At 44.0% G+C, this 21,577-nt stretch overlaps 1 protein-coding gene across 12 annotated transcripts in view; it reads right to left on the reverse strand.

Moving 5' to 3' along the window:
- LOC140427025 (transcription factor 7-like 2) overlaps positions 1-21,358 on the reverse strand; it is a 309,025-nt gene extending 287,667 nt beyond the window's left edge. For all 12 annotated transcript variants that reach the window (XM_072512433.1, XM_072512432.1, XM_072512431.1 and 9 more), the window contains exons 1-3: positions 21,163-21,358; positions 20,958-21,024; positions 20,691-20,803 (exon numbers count right to left, since the gene is read on the reverse strand). In XM_072512433.1, the coding sequence (XP_072368534.1) occupies positions 20,691-20,803; positions 20,958-21,024; positions 21,163-21,357 (375 nt within the window). In that variant the 5' untranslated portion in view covers position 21,358. The remainder of the gene's footprint in view (positions 1-20,690; positions 20,804-20,957; positions 21,025-21,162) is intronic.
- Between the last annotated feature and the right edge of the window lie 219 nt (positions 21,359-21,577).

The raw sequence follows: 21,577 nt of genomic DNA on the forward strand, positions 1-21,577 counted from the left end.
GAGGAGCGCAGAAGTACATATAATTTAAAATTGGCGTACTCGGCGCCCTGTATTGCAAAGGTTGTGGTAGTACACCCCCGGACCTGCACAGAGTGCGACCCGGAGGCGAGGGAGATGGTTTGATGCGCCGGGAAGATTGGGAGCGAGCAGCGTCTTACCATGTCTGGATGAATGAAGCTCTCTGTGCTCCCGGAGTCGAAGAGGCAGGGCGTTTCGTGTCCGTTTACCCGGACGGTCAACATAGAGCTCCGGAGTTGTTTGGGTCGTGACTGGTCAAGGGTGACCGCGCTAAGTTGCGGGTAGCCGGCGTGGTCGGAGGTGCTGGGGCGGTTCCAAGATGGCTGCCCCCGTTGGTTGCACGTGTCGGGCGGCGTTGCAGATGGCGGACAAGATGGCGGCCCCCATCAGTCGCACATGTCGGCCGGTGAGGAAGATGGCGTCCAAGATGGCAGCACCCATGAATCGCACGTGGCGGGCTGCATGGGCGAGGATGGCCAAGATGGCGGCCCCCGTGAGTTGCACACGTTGTGCGGCTGGAAGATGGCTGCCCCCACGGACAACACGAGGTCGATGATGCATCCGGGGGGGCGGAGCCGTCAGACACGCTGCCACACTGCGTGATCTGCGGGCCTGTGAGTTTGAGGGTCGGGCCTGCAAATTAGAGTTTTTGGACCTGGCCAGGCAAACTTCAGCAAAATGTCTTTTTCTCCCGCAGTTGCTGCAGTTTGCGTTCCGGGCCGGGCAGCGCTGCCGGGGGTGTTGATGCTGGCCGCAGAAATAACAGGGTAGTCCCCCATTGTGGGCGGGCAGCCGCGCGGCACAGGCCTGGGGTATTCTTTGGTCGGGGGTCCACGAGGGAGTCGTGTGATCGGACGGGAACGCGTTAAGGCTTTGGAACGCTACTTTCAGAGAGGAGGCTAATTTTACTGTCTCTTCCAGGTCTGGGGCACCTTTATCGAGTAGGCGCTGTCTCACGTAGTTGAACCTGACTCCAGCCATGTAGGTGTCCCGGATGGCGAGGTTCAAATGTTGAGTGGCCGTAACGGCTAGGTAATTGCAGCTTCGTGCAAGGACTTTGAGGTCGCGTAGGTACTCTTCCAGCGATTCCCCGGGACGCTGGCGACGAGTGGTGAGGAGATTCCGCACGTATACCTCGTTCGCGGGCCTTACGTAGAGGACGTAGAGGCGCTCTAGCATCACGAGGGCGTCTGCGTAGGTGGAGGCTTCCTCGAGTTGAACAGAGATTCGATGGCTCACCCGTGCGTGGAGGAAACTCAGCTTCTGTTCGTCGGTGACAGAAGGTGAGGAGGAGGCGGCGAGGTAGGCCTGGAAACAGCGGAGCCAGTGCGAAAAAATCTCTTTCGCCTCCGCGGCCTGCGGATCGAGTTTCAGTCAGTCAGGTTTGAGGGCTGATTCCATAGTGGCGTTGTAGTTGATTAAATTGATGCGACCATCAATTCACACGAACCAGAAGTAGAAGTAAACTGTGGCTTTAATCAACTAGAACAGTGCCTGCCTGCGACTGATCTGTTAGTGGGAGCCGCCTACAGGGCGACTGCTCTTTATACCTTCCCTCAAGGGATGGAGCCAGTGGTGGAGCCCACACAGACCCCAACATGCTACATCATAGGTAAAACCTTACAATGGTCCATCGGTGGAGCCCACATGGGCAACAGCGTAATACAGATATGCACATGGTGAATTGTTACAGCAATACATTTACCACATTGTGCTGAAACTCTACCAAATTAGTCCAGCTCATCTACACCACTGAAAAGTCAGCAATTGCCCTCGTATGACCCGTCCACAACAAAGCATGAAAAAATCCAATCCAGGAAATTACCTACCAATCAGTCTTTCTCAGCCATCAGCAAAGTGATGGAAGAAATTGACAACAGTTCTATTAAGTGGAAGCTGTTCCGCAATAACTTGCTCACTGATGTTCAGCTTTTATTCCACCAGGATCACTCACCTCTGGACTTCATTACCGCCTTCAACTAACTATGGAAGAAAGAGCTGGATTCCAAAAGGAAAAGCTGTCCTTGGCATTAAGGCAACATTTGACCAAGTGTAACATTAAGGGCCCAAATAAAACTGAAATCAGTGGGAATCAGGGAAACTTTCCCCATTGGTTGAAGTCATATCTAGCACAAAGGAAGATGGTTATGGTTGTTGGAGACCAATCATCTCATTCTAAGAATATCGCTGCAGGAGTTCCTCAGGTCAGCGTCCAACCATCTTTGGCTGCTTCATCAATAACCTTCCATCCATGATAAAATCAGAAGTGGAGCTAATTACTGGTATTGCACAATTTTCCGTTTCATTCATTATTCCTCACGTCATGAAACAACCCATGCCAATGTACAGCAAAACCGGGACAATATTAAAGCTGATAAGTGGCAATTAACACATGCCCTTCTAGTGCCGGCAATGGCCATCCAACCACCTCCCTCTGCCATCACTGAATCAGTCACGATCAATGTGCTGGGAGTTGCCATTGACCAGGCACTACTGGGCCAGCCATATAAATGCCTAGTCTATTAGAGCTAGTCGCAGACTGGAGTAAATGGCTCTTTACCTGACTGTCCAAAGCCTTTCCACCAACTGCAATAAGGAATGTAATCGAATACTCTTCACTTGCCTGGATGAATACAGATTCAACAACATTCAAAAAGTCAACACCATTCAGGAAAAAGCAGTACACTTGTACTCATTAGATCTACATGTTTATATCCACTCCCTCGGCCAGCAGAGTGCCATGGATGCAGTGTGTGCCATCTACAGGATGTACTGTGGTAAATTGCCAAAGGTTCTTTGACAGCATCTTCAAAACCCACAACCTCTACGACCAAGAAGAACAAGGGCAGCAACTGCATGGGTCACCATCACTTCCGAATTTCCCTCCATATCACACAACAACCCAACTTGGACGCAATCTTTAAAGACCTGACCCAACACCACAGTTGGAGTACCTTAAAGAAGATGGCTGACCACCAACTTCGCCAGGGTAACTCACGATGCCCAATGCATACTGGCCTTGCTAGCGACACACATCACCCCAATACCCAGAAAATCAAAAGTAGCACAGTGGAACCTTAACCCTACACCTAATCTGTTCAAAAAATGATCTTGAAAGGTTCAGTGCTAACAATGATGTGTCGTCCCTTGATGAGTACAATATTAAGGAAGTTCTGGCTCCTAATTGTTATGCAGTGTTCTCTCTGGGAATGGCACATGTGTGGATCTAGGGAGTAGTGCTGCTATGTGATGCCCCTTTGGTAAAACAATTCCCCCTCCCATTCTCTTGGTTCAAATATGAAGAATGATCATTTGAAGAAGACTGCTGCAGGACAGCTTTTAAAAACAGGGCAACATTTCTTTAAAAACTTCACATTGCAAGAAAAAGAGGTGGCCTCCCTTGTATTGAAGAGTTAACTTTGGGTGCTTGACTTCAACTTGTTTACATCTGGTTACCGAGATGGCTAAGAAACACACACCAGGTGTTCCTGTGGTTACAGACATTCTCACTGTTCGATGCAGACTCCCCATCTCAACCACATTGTCATGTTCTGTTTGTTGAACCCTCAAACAAAAAAATAATCAGATAACATTATCTCAGTTACATTTGCTTTCACTCCACACATGAGACCCGAGTTTTCCTTGAACATCGGAAAAGATAGTTCTCATACACTTTGGGGCTTTAGATGACAAACCACACCACTGAGTGGCCTCAATTCACTTGTACTCTTTCCCCTGCCAGGTTTTACACAGTTAGTAAGGCACCCTCATTGAATCTATGTGCTGTGTCATAAATCAAAGCATTTACTACGTTTGTTGAAATAAACATCCACTTGTTTCTCTGCACTTTTGATTTGAATGTTTTATGCATCCTTTTTTGAAATCCCAAAATTATTTTTTTAAAGATGATCTGTTCCTCCTTTAAAAAACCCAGAAACACTTACAATGCCATGAAATGAGTGAAAAAAGAAAATATATAGCACATATGGTAACATTTTACATGGCTGAAGTGCTACTAGGACTCTGTGGGAGATCTATAATAGTAAAAACTGGAAAAGTAGGGGGAAAAATATGTCATACCTATTAAATTAGTTTGCCATATTGACATTAGTTGTGCAGGCTCAGAAATACTCCTTAATACCTAATTTGTAGAATAAATGCAAACGTTACTAAGTTATGGAGTATAATAACTCTGCTCAGTATATAAACTCATGCATGGATTACTCATAAAGGCACTGCAAGGTGGAACACCAAGGATATAAAGCCAGGGGCCGGGTCAGAGAATCGCTGCGACCGGCGCGAATGCCGCCACGCCGCCCCGACGCCGGAATGCGATTCTTGAGAATCAGTGCCATTGGTGCCGGCGTGGTCGGCGCGGTACCAGCCGGGGGCCGCTCTACGGGGGCCCCCCCCCCCGGTGATTCGCCGCCCAGGATGGGCCGAGCGGCCGTAGCGAAAAACCCGAGTCCAGGCGGCGCCGTTCTAACCCGGTCTTACCCGGCAGGACCTCGGCGTGGTAGGGTCCGGGGGCAGCCCGTTTGGGGGGGGGGGGGGGGTCCGGCCCGATGGGACCTCCGGTGTGGCCTGGCCCACGATTGTGGCCCATCGATCGGCGGGCTGTCCTCTCGGGCTGGGAGCCTCCATCGTTCCCCTGTAACCCTACGCCATGTTGCGTCAGGGCCGGCGTGGAGAAGGGAGACACCGCGCATGCGCGGAACGGCGGCGCTCATCTGACGCCCGGATCGGCAGCTGGAGTGCCGTGGGTCGCTCCAGTGTCGTGCTGGCCCCCTGCTGATCCTAGGGCTGTGTTGATGCTGTCGAGAAGCGCGACGGCGTTTACAACGGCGTCACCACTTAGCTTCAGGATCAGAGAATCCCGCCCTCCATATCCAAACTTCAGTTTACTGATCTCAACAAGCACAACTGATACTGTCCTATAATCTACTTTGGTTGCCCTAGACTAGAGAAAGAACATAAATATGCTACATCTCTGTTCCTCCTTGCCAACTAATCCATTTGTGAGCCCAAATAATCCGAAAAGCCAATGCTTTGATCAATATAGTTCAGAACAGGTGGCAGAAAGTCTGCAAGCTGCACTGGTTTAACTGGTTAAACTTCAGCAGTGTCCTTGCATACTACACTTTGGATTCCCACTGCCAACCTATGCCTAATCTCTCTGTATTCTGGTAACTGGAGTGTGAGGGAGGAATGTATGTCCCTTTTTCTTTGGGAGACCAGGTGCTCTATATGTGTAGAATTTTTAGTTAATAGTCTGAAGAATTGATGGGTTTGCATGCATGTCAGACATCTAAATGATCTCAATAATTTACCATCCAGCCTTACAGACACTGTAAGCATGGCAACTGTGCATGTTTCACATGGACATTCACAGTTTGGAGTTATAGCAGGTAAAAGTCCATATTGGTGATAGCACAAAATGGCGCTGGAGTTGGCAGCTACTGCAGCCATAAGATCAATGGAGAAGAAAATCACATGGGCACTACAGGAAGCCCTACTGCTGAGGTGGAAGCTGGTGGCATAGTGGCAATGTCACTAAGCTAGTAATCCAGAGGTTGAGGTTAATGCTCTGAGGATATGAGTTCAAATCACCGCCCCCCCCCCCCTCCCCCTCCACCCCACCCATGGCAGCTGGTAGAATTTAAATTGTATTAATTAAATCTGGAATATATAACTAGTCTCAGTAATGATGACGATGAAACTATTATTGATTGTCATAATAACCCATCTGATTCACTTATGTCCTTTAAGGAAGGAGTAGTAATCCAGAGACCCAGGACAGGCTCTGGGACTCACGTTTGAACCCCACCAGGGCAGATCGTGAAATTTGAATTCAATATAAGTCTGGAATTAAAAGGCCACAAAACCATTGTTGAATGTTGTGGAAACCCAACTAGTTCACTAATGTCCTTTAGGGAAGGAAATCTGCTGCTCTTACTTGGTCTGGCCTACATGTGCGTCCAGACCCACAGCAATGTGATTGACTCTGGACTGTCTCCTGAAGTGTTAATTTCAAAGCAATTAGGGGTGGACAATACACCCCGTGAATGAAAAAAGTCAAATTTCACCCCACTGTCTGTTTAGTCCCCTTTCCCCCATTTAAAGGTCTTCTCACCATATCTTTCCATTCATGATACCAGCTAATGTCCTAACTCCTTTGCTCCCTAAGTTTACGATGGCACTACGCCCACCTTGTTCCAGGTCATTCTGGCACTCAGCTCTTTACTTCCTCTACCATCCATTCATATTATCTTTCTTTCCCTCAGTTCATACTGGAACCCATCTTCCTTTCACCTCATCCCAGCTGAAGCGTGCATTATTCCCTCCCTCCAGTCAAGATGGTGCCTTTCCTTCTCTCAGTTCACACTGATACGTTGTCCATTACTTCAGTCATGCTGACATTTTCTTCCCTGCTCTTCCTTACCACCATTCCTAACTAATGCTGTTGATTTCCTGGTGAATAAAGGATTACTACGCACTGTAGGCTTGAATTCCTGCCCCATAAAAACTATCCTGGGAAATCTTGCCCCCAGCTCCATCTCCCAGAGTAGCTGAAGTTTCAGGTGAGAACTAGGAGCAGTGGTGAGAGGCAGAAGCAGGAATGGTAACGATATTTGTGTCACGAGGACAACCAGATGAACAATTCTAAAATAATTGAACAACTAAATTTAGTGACAGAGAGCTAATATGCATACAATTAATATCTCACAATTTTGACACCAATCTCTGCAATGCTGGATAGACCTGAAACTTATGTTTTGACAAGCCAATGGCTTATCAGGGTAATTACATGCCCCAGGCCTTCATGGTCACTTTGAGTTGTCAGCTTTTCTGAGACTATCAACTTTTGTTAGTGTTCCTAAATTAACATGCATGTGTACATGTGTAGCTGTCATTTAAGCACAGTGTTTGGGGCTTGATTGGAATACCGTCCAGTTTTCTAATAGTCACTGCTTTTAATGGAGAATAGCTATATATTTAAGTGATGGTTAAATATGTGAATATTTGGACGGATGATTTCTTCTTTGAAGTATGCAAATAAGTCTGCATGTACAGCAAATCGAGAAATCTACCCACCCAACTTACTAATATATATGTCCGGAATTCTCGTATGGGTTATCCTAATCGCCTGGAAAATCAGCAGAGATCCTGAGGAAGTGGTGTTAATGGCTAAAAATGACCGATTGCACGATTCTACGGGGGGTTCCACTGATCATTCACCAAAATGACATGGAACTGTTTAGGGAACTCCACAGAAATTCCGCCCCTCAATTTCTTTCAAGTCGGTAGATTACAGAGTTAGAGAAATTCTTGCCTTGTAACCTACTAAACTTCTAATTGAAAGGAATTAAGATGGGTTGATGTTGATGTCATCAGCAGTTTGAATGTGTAGGCATTTCATTAGTTGTACTCCTGCCGAACAGTTTTCAGATTTGGCAATGGAATTCCGTACTTCTACTGGGCTAAAACTTAATGTTTCACAATGTGAGTCTTTAATGGAGATCACCACTTCAAGAAATAAGAGTGTAATTGTTTACAGATTTAATGTGTTTCTAATCTGTATTAAAGTGTAATTGAAGTCAGAATGGTAGCTCTGTTGTGAAGCAAAGTGAAATCAACTCTTTCACTGGCGCAAGCCAAGCCTTACAGTTGAACAAATGGCAATCAACATTCTGATATATATTTCACTTGCTTTTTCTTTTGAAGGTAGAGAGATCGAGCAATAAAAACACTTGTCTCCTGAGATTACACAGACAATGAACTTTGCAGTTACACCAGGATTGTGCCTTCCAGCACTAACCGTTGTAAAAGTTGGCGCAATCAAGGGTAGGGCATCTCCTCTGTGTGGGGAAGTGGGCATGCGTGCCATCTCAGACACTGACTTGGTAGAAGTGCTTGATTGTGGCTCGAACGCAGGACTGCTCTCATTGAAATGCAAGAGGGAGCTGGTTGAGGATTTTATTTTTTTAAGATCTTTTTCGGGAGACCAAGTGACTTGCCAGACCCAGAGTCCACTGGAGACATTCTTGCACTGCTATATTACTGCCTGCTCTGCATTCTGATGGTCACTACTACAGTGGGTATCCATCCAAGGACCTTTATGTAAAGAGTGACTACCAATAAAGGAAAGTGCTTCTAGATAATAAAAACTTGGACTTAGTGTGTAAGGAAAGGTGTCTGTGCATCCCTGGTAGATAGAATAAGATTTAACCTAAACATTGACCCTCTCCACCACTGACACAGTGGCAGCAGTGTAATCTATATACAAGATGCACAACACCTACAAGTTCCCCTCCAAGTGACACACCATCCTGACTTGGAACTATATTGGTTCAATTCCCGTACCAGCTTACCTGAACAGGTGCCGGAATGTGGCGACTAGGTGTTTTTCACAGCAACTTCATACTTGTGACATTAAAAGATTCTTCTTATTATTATTATATTGCCTTTCCTCCACTGTCACTGGATCAAAATCCTGGAACTCCCTTCTGAACAGAACTCGGAGTGCCAGCACCACATGGACTGCAATGGTTCAAAAAGGTGTCTCCCCACCACTCTCTCAAGGGTAATCACGGATGAGCAGCAAGTGCTGACCCTGCAGTGATGCCTGTATCCCATTGACGTATTAAAAACCTCCCATCATAGAGCAGGAAGCAGGATTAAATGGTGCGATGTGAGGTCATCCAAGTCAGTAAAGGTCTCATGTTCAATACATAACTGTGCTGAGTTAACTGTTCACAGCAAGAAACTGTGATGAAATGTCAGGTAGGTTGACTGAGGAAGGAATAAATCTACCATAACCCCATTGCCTTTGTGAAACACGTATCAAAAAATCATTAAATATTCATCTGCTGTAAACATCAGTAATGAATTCTAAACTATTTTGTTCAGCCTGAGCTCGCTGGCCTCAAACCCTGGTTACTTTGCTGAAAGCAGTGAATCCTGACAGTCATGACTGATTAAGAAAGCATCGGGAGAGAAATTGGGTTATTGCCAGGAACTAATGTGAAATTGGCAATGGTTGAAAATGTGTGGCTAAAGATGGAAGACCGAGGTTTGCACCAAATTGGGCCTCAGGACTCATCTCCATCTGCCCAGCCTTTTTGCACAATTTGGCGTCAAGGTCTGGAGTTTCGATAATCTTTGAGCCTTCTGTGCCATTCAGAGTTTTTCCGTTGCACAGTTTGCCATTGTGTCCAATCCTGCCGCATTGGAAGCATTGGCTGAACTTACAAGGCATTGATCTCATCTATCGGATGGCCTCACTCCACAGTGTTCATATGGTCACTGTCCTGGCCAGTTCGGGTATTGTTTTCTCTGACTTAATGTTCTTGTGTCTTTGTTGCTATTTGCTGGATTGTGGGTTGGCTTCTGCATCACTATTCTCACCCCTTAAAATGGCGTTAGCCACCGGATTAGGATACAGAGAGGTCCTGACACTAGCTTTAGGCAATCAAGGCTGTCCTGGAAATTTGTTCCCCAATGTCTGTTTCGTGCCCAGGAATCTGACATGCTGAGACCAATTTCTCCCCTATCATGGCGTGAACCTTGCACTCATTGGGCGTGTGCAATCGACAGGCCCGGAAGCAGGCACGATATGTGCTTCCAGCTGCGATTGGGCCAGGCTGCGACTTCACACTGGCTGCCCAACACAGGCTGAGAAAGGCTCCACTCTGCTGGGGGTGTGAGGAGGGCAGACATTGAGTGAAGTGAGGGTGGGTGTTTTCAGCAAGCTTCCTGAAGGCTGACAGCTGCTGTGGAGCTACCTCAGGGAGCTGTAGTACTGAATAAATGAAATGAGCACAAATAAATACTGCAAACTCTATCTACATTGCAAATTCAAGCAGCTGACAGTAGTCCTCACAGGACCTCTGCCCTCAAACATCTCCTTTTATTTTATATCACCCCAGATGTGTTAACCCTCCCTGGAACGTGTTTGCTGCAAAACTATGAAAGTTACCTGGCCGATTGGACAGTCCGCCAACTGTAATATTGGATGGGTTACCTAAAACCACCACTGATAGCTTGTTTCATGGATTTAATTGCCCTCTTGTCGGTGGGCAATCTTCAGGCTCCCACGCACACCTACTGACTAGAATGTTGCGGACCAGTGCAATTACATCAGGAGGTGTGCCCATCGTCTTCTTGTGCAATTTCACGTGCTTCCAGATCAGGTGACTGGTTGGTCAACCTAAAATTCAGGCCATATTCTGTGTCGGTGGCAGTCCAGGTCAGAATACACTATGTTTTTAAAAATGATTTAAATAGAGTAGGTATTTCTTCTCAAATCCTTGGGGTTTTGCCTCGCAATATTCGACTCAATATTTTATCAGCAAATTAGGTCAGGTCATTAGGAACGGATTATTTAAAATCCATTTGCATGGTACCTGCTTTCAATTTCCACAGAATAAATGACACAGCAAATGATGGTCTTTCCATAAAGTTGAGCGCCAAACAGCTTTGTTATTTCAGCTCCAAGTGTAATAATGTTTTTTAATTTTTCAATTAAGGGGCAATTTTAGCGTGGCCAATCCACCTACTCTGCACATCTTTAGGGTTGTGGGGGTGAGAACCATGCTGACAAGGGGAGAATGTGCAAACTTTACACGGACAGTGATCCGGAGCCGGGATCAAACCCAGGTCCTCAGCGCCATGAGGCAGCAGTGTTAACCACTGCGCCACCGCCCTCAAGTGTAAAATTAAGGTGATTTCTTTCACTTTGTCCCATAAAGAAGGAGTCAGAAAGTAAGGAAATCAGCAATGCTTTGTTTTGAGTGTTAAAATCTGAGGCCTTTCCTCCAAGAAAACCAAAAATGTTAATGACACTCAAAATATTGGCCACAGAAAAAGATGACTCAGCCATTGGTAAGACAGTATTAAATCCATGTTGGTAGAGATAAAAGATAATAAAGGATCAGCCGCAATAAGCGTAGTAGTCCACAGACCAGCTAATAGTGGAAAGCACAAAGAGGAAGAAATATGCAAATAAATTAAGGAAGGGTTAAAAGGACATGAAATAATAATTTATGGGGTAATTTCAAAATGAATTGGCCAAAAGAGGCAGGTAAAGGGGGTAAAGGGGATAGGGATTGGCACAATGCTTACAGTATATAAGAAGTCCAACAAGAGAGATTCACTATTGAAACTTATATTGGGTAATGAACCAGGATTGTTAAGAGAACTTACATAGGAAAACATCTGGGCAATAGTGAACATAACATAGCACACTTTAAGATAGTAATTGAGAAGGACACAAGCATAACAAAGCCTGGGGTATAACATTAGAGAAAAGACAATTTTGAGAGGCTGAGTAGAAATTGAAAAAAATAGACAACAATATTGGTAAACAATGATGATAAGCAGCAATGGGAAATACTTAATAAAGAGTCCAACAGAGTCCAGGAATATTCATTCCACTAAAATATACCTAAATATTGATGAGACACCATGGATGAAGACATAATAAAAAAATTGATGGTAAGGAAAGAGGTCTATGTTAAATACATGGATAGCAAGGGAGGGCATTATAGGGAAGAGTACTAAAATACTGTGGAGATTGGTTATCTCAGTTAGCTAGATGGCTGGAATGTGATACGGAATTCAATCCCCATACTGGCTATGTACACTCATGGAGGTCTGCTTCCTCGTTTTGTGAATTGGTCTCCCTTAAACCATGTGTAAATAATTGTCTCTTTCTAATTGAGAGCGCAATGCCTGTAGTCCTTTGTGGACAATGGCTAATTACTTATTTTGTTCAATGTTAAAGAAATTTAGAGCACCCAATTTTTATTTCCAATTAAGGGGCAATTTAGTGTGGCCAATCCACCTAACCTGCACATTTTTGAGTTGTGGGCCGTGACCCACACAGACACGGGGAGAATGTGCAAGCTCCACACAGACAGTGACCCGGGGCTGGAATCGAACCTGGGTTCTCAGCGCTGTAGGCAGTAGTGCTAACCACTGTGCCACCATGCCACCCCAATAGCTAATTACGTAAATAAGATATGAAGAAAGACAAAAAATAATTAGTACGGCAAATAGAAACTGAAATTAAATTATCAGGGGACATCAGAATAAAATATTCTATCGGCACATAAATAATAAAAAAAGAAAGTCAGGATGGGAATGGAACCATTAAAAAAATGGATAGGAGAAAATAACAGGCGTTGATAGGGAAATGACAAAAATATTAAATATTATCCTGCAGTATTTACCGGGAGTCATTTATTGTAGAAATCAGAGACATATTAAATACAGTACTCAAACACAAATAGGATAAAACTCATGGTCCAGATAGATTGCTAGCAGGGGCACTATTACACGTACATAATAACTTATTGCAAAAGGATATAATGCCAGAATACTGGTGGACAACCGACAATAAATCTATATTTAAGAAGGAAGATTGAACATGTCCAAGGAAACATAGACAAGTCAGTTTAACGTCAGTTTGTAGATTACATTTTGGAATTCCTACTAAAGGGGAAGTAGAAAAACATCTAGAAACCAAAAAATATAATATCAGCAGATGCTGGAAATCTGAAATAAAAACAGAAATGCTGGAAAGACTCAGCAGGTCAGCAGCATCTGTGGAGAGAGAAACAGAGTTAATATTGAGGATGTATGACTCGTCTTCAGAGATGAAGAAAAGTCAGATAGACTGGAAGCATTTGCTCTGTTTCCTTCTTTACAGATGCTGTCACACCTGCTGAGTTTTTCCACCAAAAATATAATGATGAATAATCAGCATGGATTTCAAAAGGGAATGTATTGCTTGGGCAGTGTCAGTGAATTCTTTGAAGAGGTAACAGAAAGAGTAGACAAAGATAATATAGTGGATGTAAGTTACCTAAATTTCTAAAAGGTCGTCGATAATCAATAAAATCAGATGACGCAGAGCCAGAGGACAAGTTGAAGAATGGGTAGTTATCAGGCCTCGACAGAAAGCAGAGTATCCAGGGTAGCTATCCAGCATGGTGGGGGCAGCAAGTGCAGTCACACAAGGATCAATGATGGGGCTGCTGTTCATAATATCAAACAGAATTTAGACTTTGGAACAACAAAGTACAATTTCTACATTTGCCCCTAGCTGTAAATTGAGGTGTATAGTCAGTGCTGAGGTGGACTGCAACAAATTACGAGAACATATTTAGCAAATTTACAGAGTTGGCAAGTAATTAAGAGATAAATGTGAGGCATTTACATTTTGGCAAGAAATATAAGGAGGTTTCATATTACTTAGAAAATAAGAATTTAAATGGGGTAGAGCAGTAAGCAGATTCAGGAGTACGAATACACAAATCTCTAGAAGTAATGACAGGTTAACAAGGCCATATAAAAGCAAACCAAGACTCAGGTTTGTTTCTACAGTGTTGGACTTGGAAAGTAGAGAACTTATGCTAATTTTGTGTTGAGCCCTGATTAGGCTACACTTGGATTGTGGCGTACAGTTCTGTTTGCAGTATTACAACAAGGATATAGAGATACTGGATAGTGCCCCAAAAACACTTACAAGGAAGACGTGAGGCACTGGCCCTTGCTGGGATGTAGACCCACAGACACTGGCAGAGCACCAGTTCTTCATTCAAGCTGCCAATTTTCAAGTGAGCCCAGGCAGTGAGTTTTGACAGGTTAGCTAACTATGGAAAGCTTCGTACCCCAATGCATGCACTTGTGCTCTCTCTGTCACCTGTGGCTCAATGACATTAAGAAACAGGAACCATGGCTGATATTCCCCTTTCCACCCCAAACACTAAAAAGATAAAAGAAAGACTTCAATTTGTGAAGCGTTTTTCACGACTACTGAATATTCTGAAATGCTTTACCAATGAAGTACTTTTGAAGTATGGTGACTGTTATAACGCACTGGGGATAATTATAGTGCATTTGTTGCTAACTGGTTTGGAACAGTTTACTCAGTATTTGTGCAAAGATATTTTTTATTAACACTTTACTTTTCTCGGAGTACACTTCGTAACACACGCCCCTGTAGATATTTATGAGGTAGACATGCTTTGTTCTTTTTAGCTTGAGATGGGGGAAGGGAGCAAAGAGGCAATGAGGCAATGGTTTAATGGTGATGTCACACAGTTTATAATCCAGATTTATGGAAAATAAAGCCATTGTCAGGAATAGTAACCATGACAACTGTCATTAATTGTTGGCGAAACCCATCTGGTTTACTAATGTCCTTTAGGGAAGGAAATCTGCCATATTTTCCTGGGCTACATGTGATTCCAGAGCCATAGCAATGTGGTTGACCCTTGAACTGCCCTCTGAAATGAGCTAGCAAACCATCCAGTTCAAGGGCAGTTAGGGATCCGTGGCAACTTTCATCCCATGAAAGAAAAAAAGTAGTGTTGGGTCAGGATTATTGCAGAGTACAGCTGCTAATAGTGTTTGAGTACCATATAATTAGGCATTAATATGCTCCAATATGATACGGGGGCAGCAGGCTTTTTAAATGCATAAAACAGCCATCGTTGTTGGTTTTTTACTACATCCACATGAGTGGATGGGGATTTGTGATTTTTTAAACCCATTCATGGGCACCACTGACTTGGCCAGCGTTTATTACCCATCCCTAATTTCCCTTCAGAAGATGGTGACGAGCCTCCTCCACTGCATCTATTGTAGGAACACCCACAGTGCCTTTTGACAGGGAGTTCCAGGATTTTAGCCTGAAAGTGAAAGAACGGCAATATGGTTCCAAGTCAGGAAGGTGTGTGGCTTGGAGGGAAACTTGCAGGTGGTGGGGTTCCCAATGAGTCTGCTGCCCTTGTCCTCCTAGGTGATGGAAGTGTGGGTTTGGAAGGTGCTAGTGAAGGAACCTTGGTGAGGTGATAGAAAATTACTTTACAAAGTAAAGCAACTGAGTGATAAGCATATTCACATTTTATATGGGTCTCATTGGTTACTAAATAGATTTCCCACGCTCAACCATTCATTCACAGTGTAGCTGTCCCAATGAACTGCCAGGTAGTTTTCATTCCTAGGGTAAGTTCAGGCTGGTCAAAGTGTTTACATCATTAACATTGTTAGACACAAGATGGTCAGCATTTTCATTTATACTATTTCCACCAAACTTGCCTAATTTGTTGAACACTAACCTCCACTATACTCCTCCTAGCCCCAATTTCATAACAAGCACAACTCCTGTATTATGTTTGATTTTCAACTGATTTGGCAAATCATTTTAGTTTGGAAAGAAAACGTCGGAGTGATACATGTACTTATAGCTAATTCTCAAAATGGATGCCAAGCTCCTGAAAGTCACGCAGGGCAATCAAATTAACTTCACATTATCAATGTCATGTTGTTGTAAATGTATTGGAGGGATGTTTGGGCCTCGTTTTATTAGCTTTATAGATGTAACATGAGAGAAAGGAGAAACTTAGCAAAATCGGGCCAGAGTTCGGTGGCCATTGTGGATTAAATAATTTTCATTTGCCCAGGATGCTTTCCTGAAATGGGTACTAGGCCCCTTGAGTGTTGTAATCAGGTCCTGATACAAAATTGGACAAAAACGCAAGTAGAACCGGCTCCACACATGCTTGGCTCAGTTTGCCCTGGTCAATGGTGTCAAAGCCAGTGGCTCTGAAAGGGGCAGCCAGAGCTACAAAAGAAGCAGTACATTTGCCAGTTATATTAATGTGGAGCCAGGCAGACCAGGAGCACTGATCCTGTCTCTACATTAACACTGCAGGTCCCTGTCAGCCAATTCTCACCCCACCTCGTCTCCACACACAGGACTTACCAATGGGCCATCTCAGTGTCCAAGCTTGTTGATTTTTGAAATGTCTGGACCAGTTAGCATTTGCAGGACACCCAATGGGCAACCATAGTTGGCCCAGAAGCAGGTAAGGCCCAAGGCCCAGTTTGAGGCTGACCTTCTTTGGGCAGGCGTGGGAGTAGTGGGGATGGGGGGTGGGGAGTTGGTGATAGTGGCATTCCATTGGGGACACTTTGATTGTTCATGTGCATCCTTCTGCTTATTGGAATAGTTGTCCAAAGTAATTGTCAGGGACTAGGATCTGTCTGCCTACAAGCTGGGTTGACAAGCAGCAGAGAAGACTAATGCAGGGAATAAAAATCACTGCCAACAACTCCCCTGTATAACAACACCATTTATTTAAGGCAGTAAATTGTTAATGGATACATTCTTTGGACATTTTTTGGTGAATGTTATGCTGGTTGTCTGAATATTTCAGTGCTGGAAATAAAAGATTTTAAAAATCTTTTCCTGCTAATTTTCACCCAGCAGCATCTATTCCTAGGCCAGGTATAAAGGCCAGGTACATCATGCACCTGCTTTGTAACAAGAAGAGGCCTTTGCCAAAATCTTATTAAAACAACGTCTGCTGGTCCAGCGTCATGTTTCCATCACATCAGTCATCCTTACCTCTCCTTTCAGCGATTTTAACAATTTATTGTCAGTTTGTACAAACGCACATCCACTAGAAATGAGGTTCAAACTTTCTCAAACACTAAAAGCCCTTTAGTTGGGAGAAATGCTGCAAGGCGTACCTCAGTATATTCATTCATTTGTGTGTGTTCTGTCTGAAGGCAGGTCCTTGGCTCAGTGACTGCTGATGCTTCATCCTTGTCTGATTTTTGTCAGTGGTGGGTGTGTTAGTACAAATAATTATGTTGAGTATACATTTTAAATCATGTCTGATAACTATGTTTTTTAACATTGTTTAAATTGTTGTAATAGAACAAGTGTCGGTAAGCTGATGGGGCCGTGAAACTGTGGGGCCATTTTCATCAATCTGGACAAAACTGCTTTAGGTCTGCATTCAGCACAGGAGAATTGTTTCCAATATCCCCTCTCTAGATTCAATCTATTGGAATTGTCATCTGAAACTACAAAAAATGTATTGTCAACTTGTCCTAAAAGAAAGGAAAATAATATTTTTTTCAGTGAATTATTATGATATCTCATACTCTGAATCGAGCTAAGCCATGCCTTGTGGAATGTGGTCATTGCCTTCCACTCTTAGGGGCAGAGTGAGTGTGAAGAGAGAGGTGCCAACTCTATCTCAGCTGGAATGGGAATCAAACCCATGCTGTTGGTGCTATTCTTGACTCTACATTACCCATCTAGCCAATTGAGCTAGTCACCCCCCCCCCCCCACAACCTCAATATAAAGATATTTATTAAATATTGCAGTGAAACAAAGGGCATGTTCCTGTGCTGTATTGTACTATACAAGACACAAGGGTATGATCATTGTTTTTCTTTCTGTTGTTGTGCAGCAACTGTTGTTTGCTGAATGAATTTAAAAGCATACCACGATTGCCAATTGCTAATTAACAACACAGCAGAATTGAAGTACAAATTTAATTGTATGCACGCTGTATAGATTATGTTTGGTAAACCAGTTTTCACAAAAGTGGATAACTATATCTATTTTACATTCATGAACAAGCATATGAGCTGAGGTCATTTTAACTTGTTTTGAAAGGTATTTTCCCATCATATCAAACTGTATATTGGGACAGTCTCTCCCCTCACCAAAGGCTCCTTTTAACCCTTAGATGGCTAGCATCCTCAGGCAATACTAGGGTACCCCAGATGGCCATTTATACCACAGCAAAAAGGTTTTCAACTGGACCAGCACGCTGTCCAGCCAAACTATAATGACAACTCTATTCAGTCTTTCCCCTCATGGTTTATACTGGAGGTGGCACTCATTTCATTCACATTTGGCCAAAGACAGGTTTCTAGCCAATCAGGACTCAAGAATTTAAAGATTGGCATGATCAAACACCTTGTTTTGTGCAATTTCCAAGATTCAAGCAGAGGACATTCTTGCTTATTTTGCCAGTAGATGCAGCAGTAAGACCATAGAACATAGAACATACAGTGCAGAAGGAGGCCATTTGGCCCATCGAGTCTGCACCGATCCACTTAAGCCCTCACTTCCACCCTATCCCCACAACCCCTCCTAACCTTTTTGGACACTAAGGGCAATTTAGCTTGGCCAATCCACCTACCCTGCACGTCTTTGGACTGTGGGAGGAAACCGGAGCACCCAGAGGAAACCCACGCAGACACGGGGAGAACGTGCAGACTCCACACAGATAGTGACCCAGCAGGGAATCGAACCTGGGACCCTGTCGCTGTGAAGCCACAGTGCTATCCACTTGTGCTACCGTGCTTCCCAAAGACATAGGAGCAGAATTAGGCCACTCGGGAGTCTGCTCCCCCCATTCAATCACGGATAATATTTTTCTCATCCCCATTCTTCTGCCTTCTCCCCATAACCCCTGATCCCCTTAGTAGAGTCACTGCCCAGAGATAAATCATGACGAGAATTCCATGGGATGAAGATCAAAAAGTTACACTAACATTTGTGACACCCTTTTTATTCTTTTACTTTGGGGACTTGTCTTTGGCCTTAAATTGTGTGACTTTTGTGAAAATTAGTTTTGTAAAGCTTCTGTTACTGATCATGAGGGAATTATATTAACTGTGTACAGCTGAAACATACAAAGTTTAACCTTCCTGTGCCTATGAACAGTAACCCAGCTTTTTTTGCTCTATCAAAATATTTTGTCTAAAAACAAGTTCCCGTAACTGTATCGCACCCGGTGTTCACTCTTCACACCAAAATATTTATCAAAACACAGAAGAGAAATAGGCGGAGTAAAGAAGTCAAATTAGTCACAGTTGTTTGTTTAACTCTTTTATTCTAAGAAGGAGCACTGACATCGAGACTACGTCAGGAATGAGATTTGTGACATCTCATGCCAGTCAACATATGAAAAATAAGCAGGGTACCTAAGTCACAGAAACTCTGAGACTGTAAGCAACTATTGACCAGTAATGACATTTTTCTTTCCAAACAGTGCCTGTGTTATGTTACTAAGCGAACAAGAAAGCTTGTGTCTGATCTGATACCACCCCCTCCCCCCCCCCCCCCCAACCCCCTCCTCCCCACCTGCTCATCGCCCTACTAGCCCTCCAGCTCTCAAGCAAACCTATCTTTACTGAAAAGATTTCCATTTGGCTCCACTGTAAGAGAGAAAAAAAACGACCACTCAAACCACATTGCACAACAGTAGGAGGTTCAAAGCACAGCAGCACATTGTGGAGGTTTGAGCTTCTGGGTGGAAATGCTCAACAGGCCATTTATCCGATATCAGATAAGCAAAGGTTTTAGTTTTTTTTTTCAAAAAAGGAAAACTGACTGACTTGACTGACTAGCAGCTGCTGACTGCATGGTACCTGTTCTTGTCATGCAAGTTCCTGGAACAAAAGCCATGTCTCCCACAAGTATTTGCAGCATGGTGTGCAGACTTCATAATCCCTTCTATCAATTAGATGATTCGGTGGGTAAAGACGTCAGACAGGGCTCTGCCACACTCTCCCACTTCACAAAGGTAGCCAGTCTCTTGCCTAATCAAGTGCTCACGTACACACATTCGTGGAATGCATTTTTATTTGAAAAAAAACTTTTAACTTATTTTATTCTTCAAGAAACTGCTTCCTTTCCAGAAAGTTACGTTCTTGTCAATTTCCAAGTATTTCGTCTCTTGTGTTGAATTTTAGAACATTACTCAGAAAAGTGCGGATTCTTTGATTTAAATGTTGACACATCAAGAGGACGGCCTGGTGGGATATTACTTTGAAATGCAAATAATTTCAGTTAAGAATATTTCAACACCAGTCTGAACTGGGTAGAGATGATCTCGACACATCTCCCCCTGTGCCACAGATATTGTGTGGAGCTTTTTTGTTTGAAAGGCGCTAGATATCACTTGAAAAAAAAATCCGGGTTATCTTCCCTGCTTTTGAAATGTGTTCAAATATCATTGGGGTTAGAGATTGGGAAACAATTTTTGAAAAATCTCATTGCTTATAATACACTGAAAGCAATAAGGAGGAGAATTATTTATTTTTATTTTCTGGTGTGAATAACTTTCACTTTCACCAGGAAAATTATGGAATTAAGTGAGGCATATTATACAGCTCCCCTCCACATTTATGCCCCCCCCCCAAATCCCCAGCTGATGGAATAGAATTGCGGGGTTTTCTCTGAATGACTCCTTGTTTATCTATTACTAGTGCCCGCGCAACAGTGTTCGGCCCTGTTACAGAATAAGATGCAGCAACGTCGTTAACTTTGGAGAAAATCGAAATTATTGTGACCGTTGTCTTAAAAATTCAGAAGGATTAACCCGACATCAATTGTCATTTCCTCCCCCCCCCCCCCCCAGCAAAACTACGAATTGACAACTTGACGCTGACAGCCCTGCAAGCATTTGTTTACTCCACACTGTACAGTAGCAAAAATAAACCCAGCAAACCCTTCACCAGGCACAAGGCGGCAACCGCAAGAGATACATTGATCCTATTTTGACTGATTTGCTGTGTGTTGAAAGACACCCCTGGCTGGGAACAGATTCCGTGAATCTGAGCAAGGTGTTAAGGAAACAAGGAAAAGTTTAAACGGTATTTCCCAGCTCAGCGCCTCACAAGCATTTAGCTGCTTCTGTCTGAGCCCATGACTGGCTGGTGATGAGCATTTATTTCCTGCAATAATTACTAATTCTTCCCCCCCCCCCCCCCACAAAGAAAATACGCCTGAAATAATGGGACTGGGATGTACAATTCCTGCAAAATGCATAGCGTGGCCAGGACTTACAGATGGAGAGAGGGATCCATTGGGCAGGTAGGGGTCCTGGAGCATCAGAAAGTGGGGATACCCCGAGTAGGCTGTCCCTTTGAACGCACCACCATCTTGACGCTGCTTTATAACTGCATGAGAAAGCGAGGGGGGGAAAAGTTTTAATGGCCAGTTGTTGACATTCACGAACTTTGCTGCAAACCCCTGGCGAATCAAGGGGATGAATGAATTCAGGATTGTTTTAATGGCGGGGTCAATACAACAACAATGCGAGCAAGCTCCTACCGTCATCGATGTGACCTCTGGATTTGTCTTGGTAAATTCTTTGATTGTCCTGTGAACGTCTGATCGCCTGTTGGGGATGAAGTGGAAGAAGAATATGTTGTATGAGCTGAGGTTGCCTGTGATGTCCGCACACGTGTCTGTGTGTGTGTTTCTTAATAGACTGGAAATTCATTAACTGGAGCAAAGATCAAACTCTTTCACTCACCCCTGGATCGGATGCAGGATTCACGTTCTGGTTAGTCTCCGACTCGTTGACTAACGATGACTTCACGTCTGCTAAATCCCTCTCAGTGAGAGTGTTCTCGGAGATTTTCTCCTCCTGTTCCCCTTCGTCCTTAAAGGAGATCATTTCATCGTTCGCCCCCAGATCATCCCCTCCACCGCTGTTGAGCTGCGGCATTTTCCTCAGGATTCCCCCCCCCCCCCGTCTCCACCTCCCTCCTCCCCAAACACCCCCCCCCCCCCCCCTCCCGCCTCACCACCCGGACCTCTCCACTCCTTCACTTCGCACTATTCAAAGTTATTGACTGGGACTTGTGCCGCTTATTGTACACTACCGAATTCGTGCAATGTAAAGTTGCAGTCAGTTGGAGCAGGAGAGAGAGAGAGAGAGAGAAAGA

This window comes from Scyliorhinus torazame, chromosome 7 (genome assembly GCF_047496885.1).
Source record: "Scyliorhinus torazame isolate Kashiwa2021f chromosome 7, sScyTor2.1, whole genome shotgun sequence".
NCBI classification, from domain to species: domain Eukaryota; kingdom Metazoa; phylum Chordata; class Chondrichthyes; order Carcharhiniformes; family Scyliorhinidae; genus Scyliorhinus; species Scyliorhinus torazame.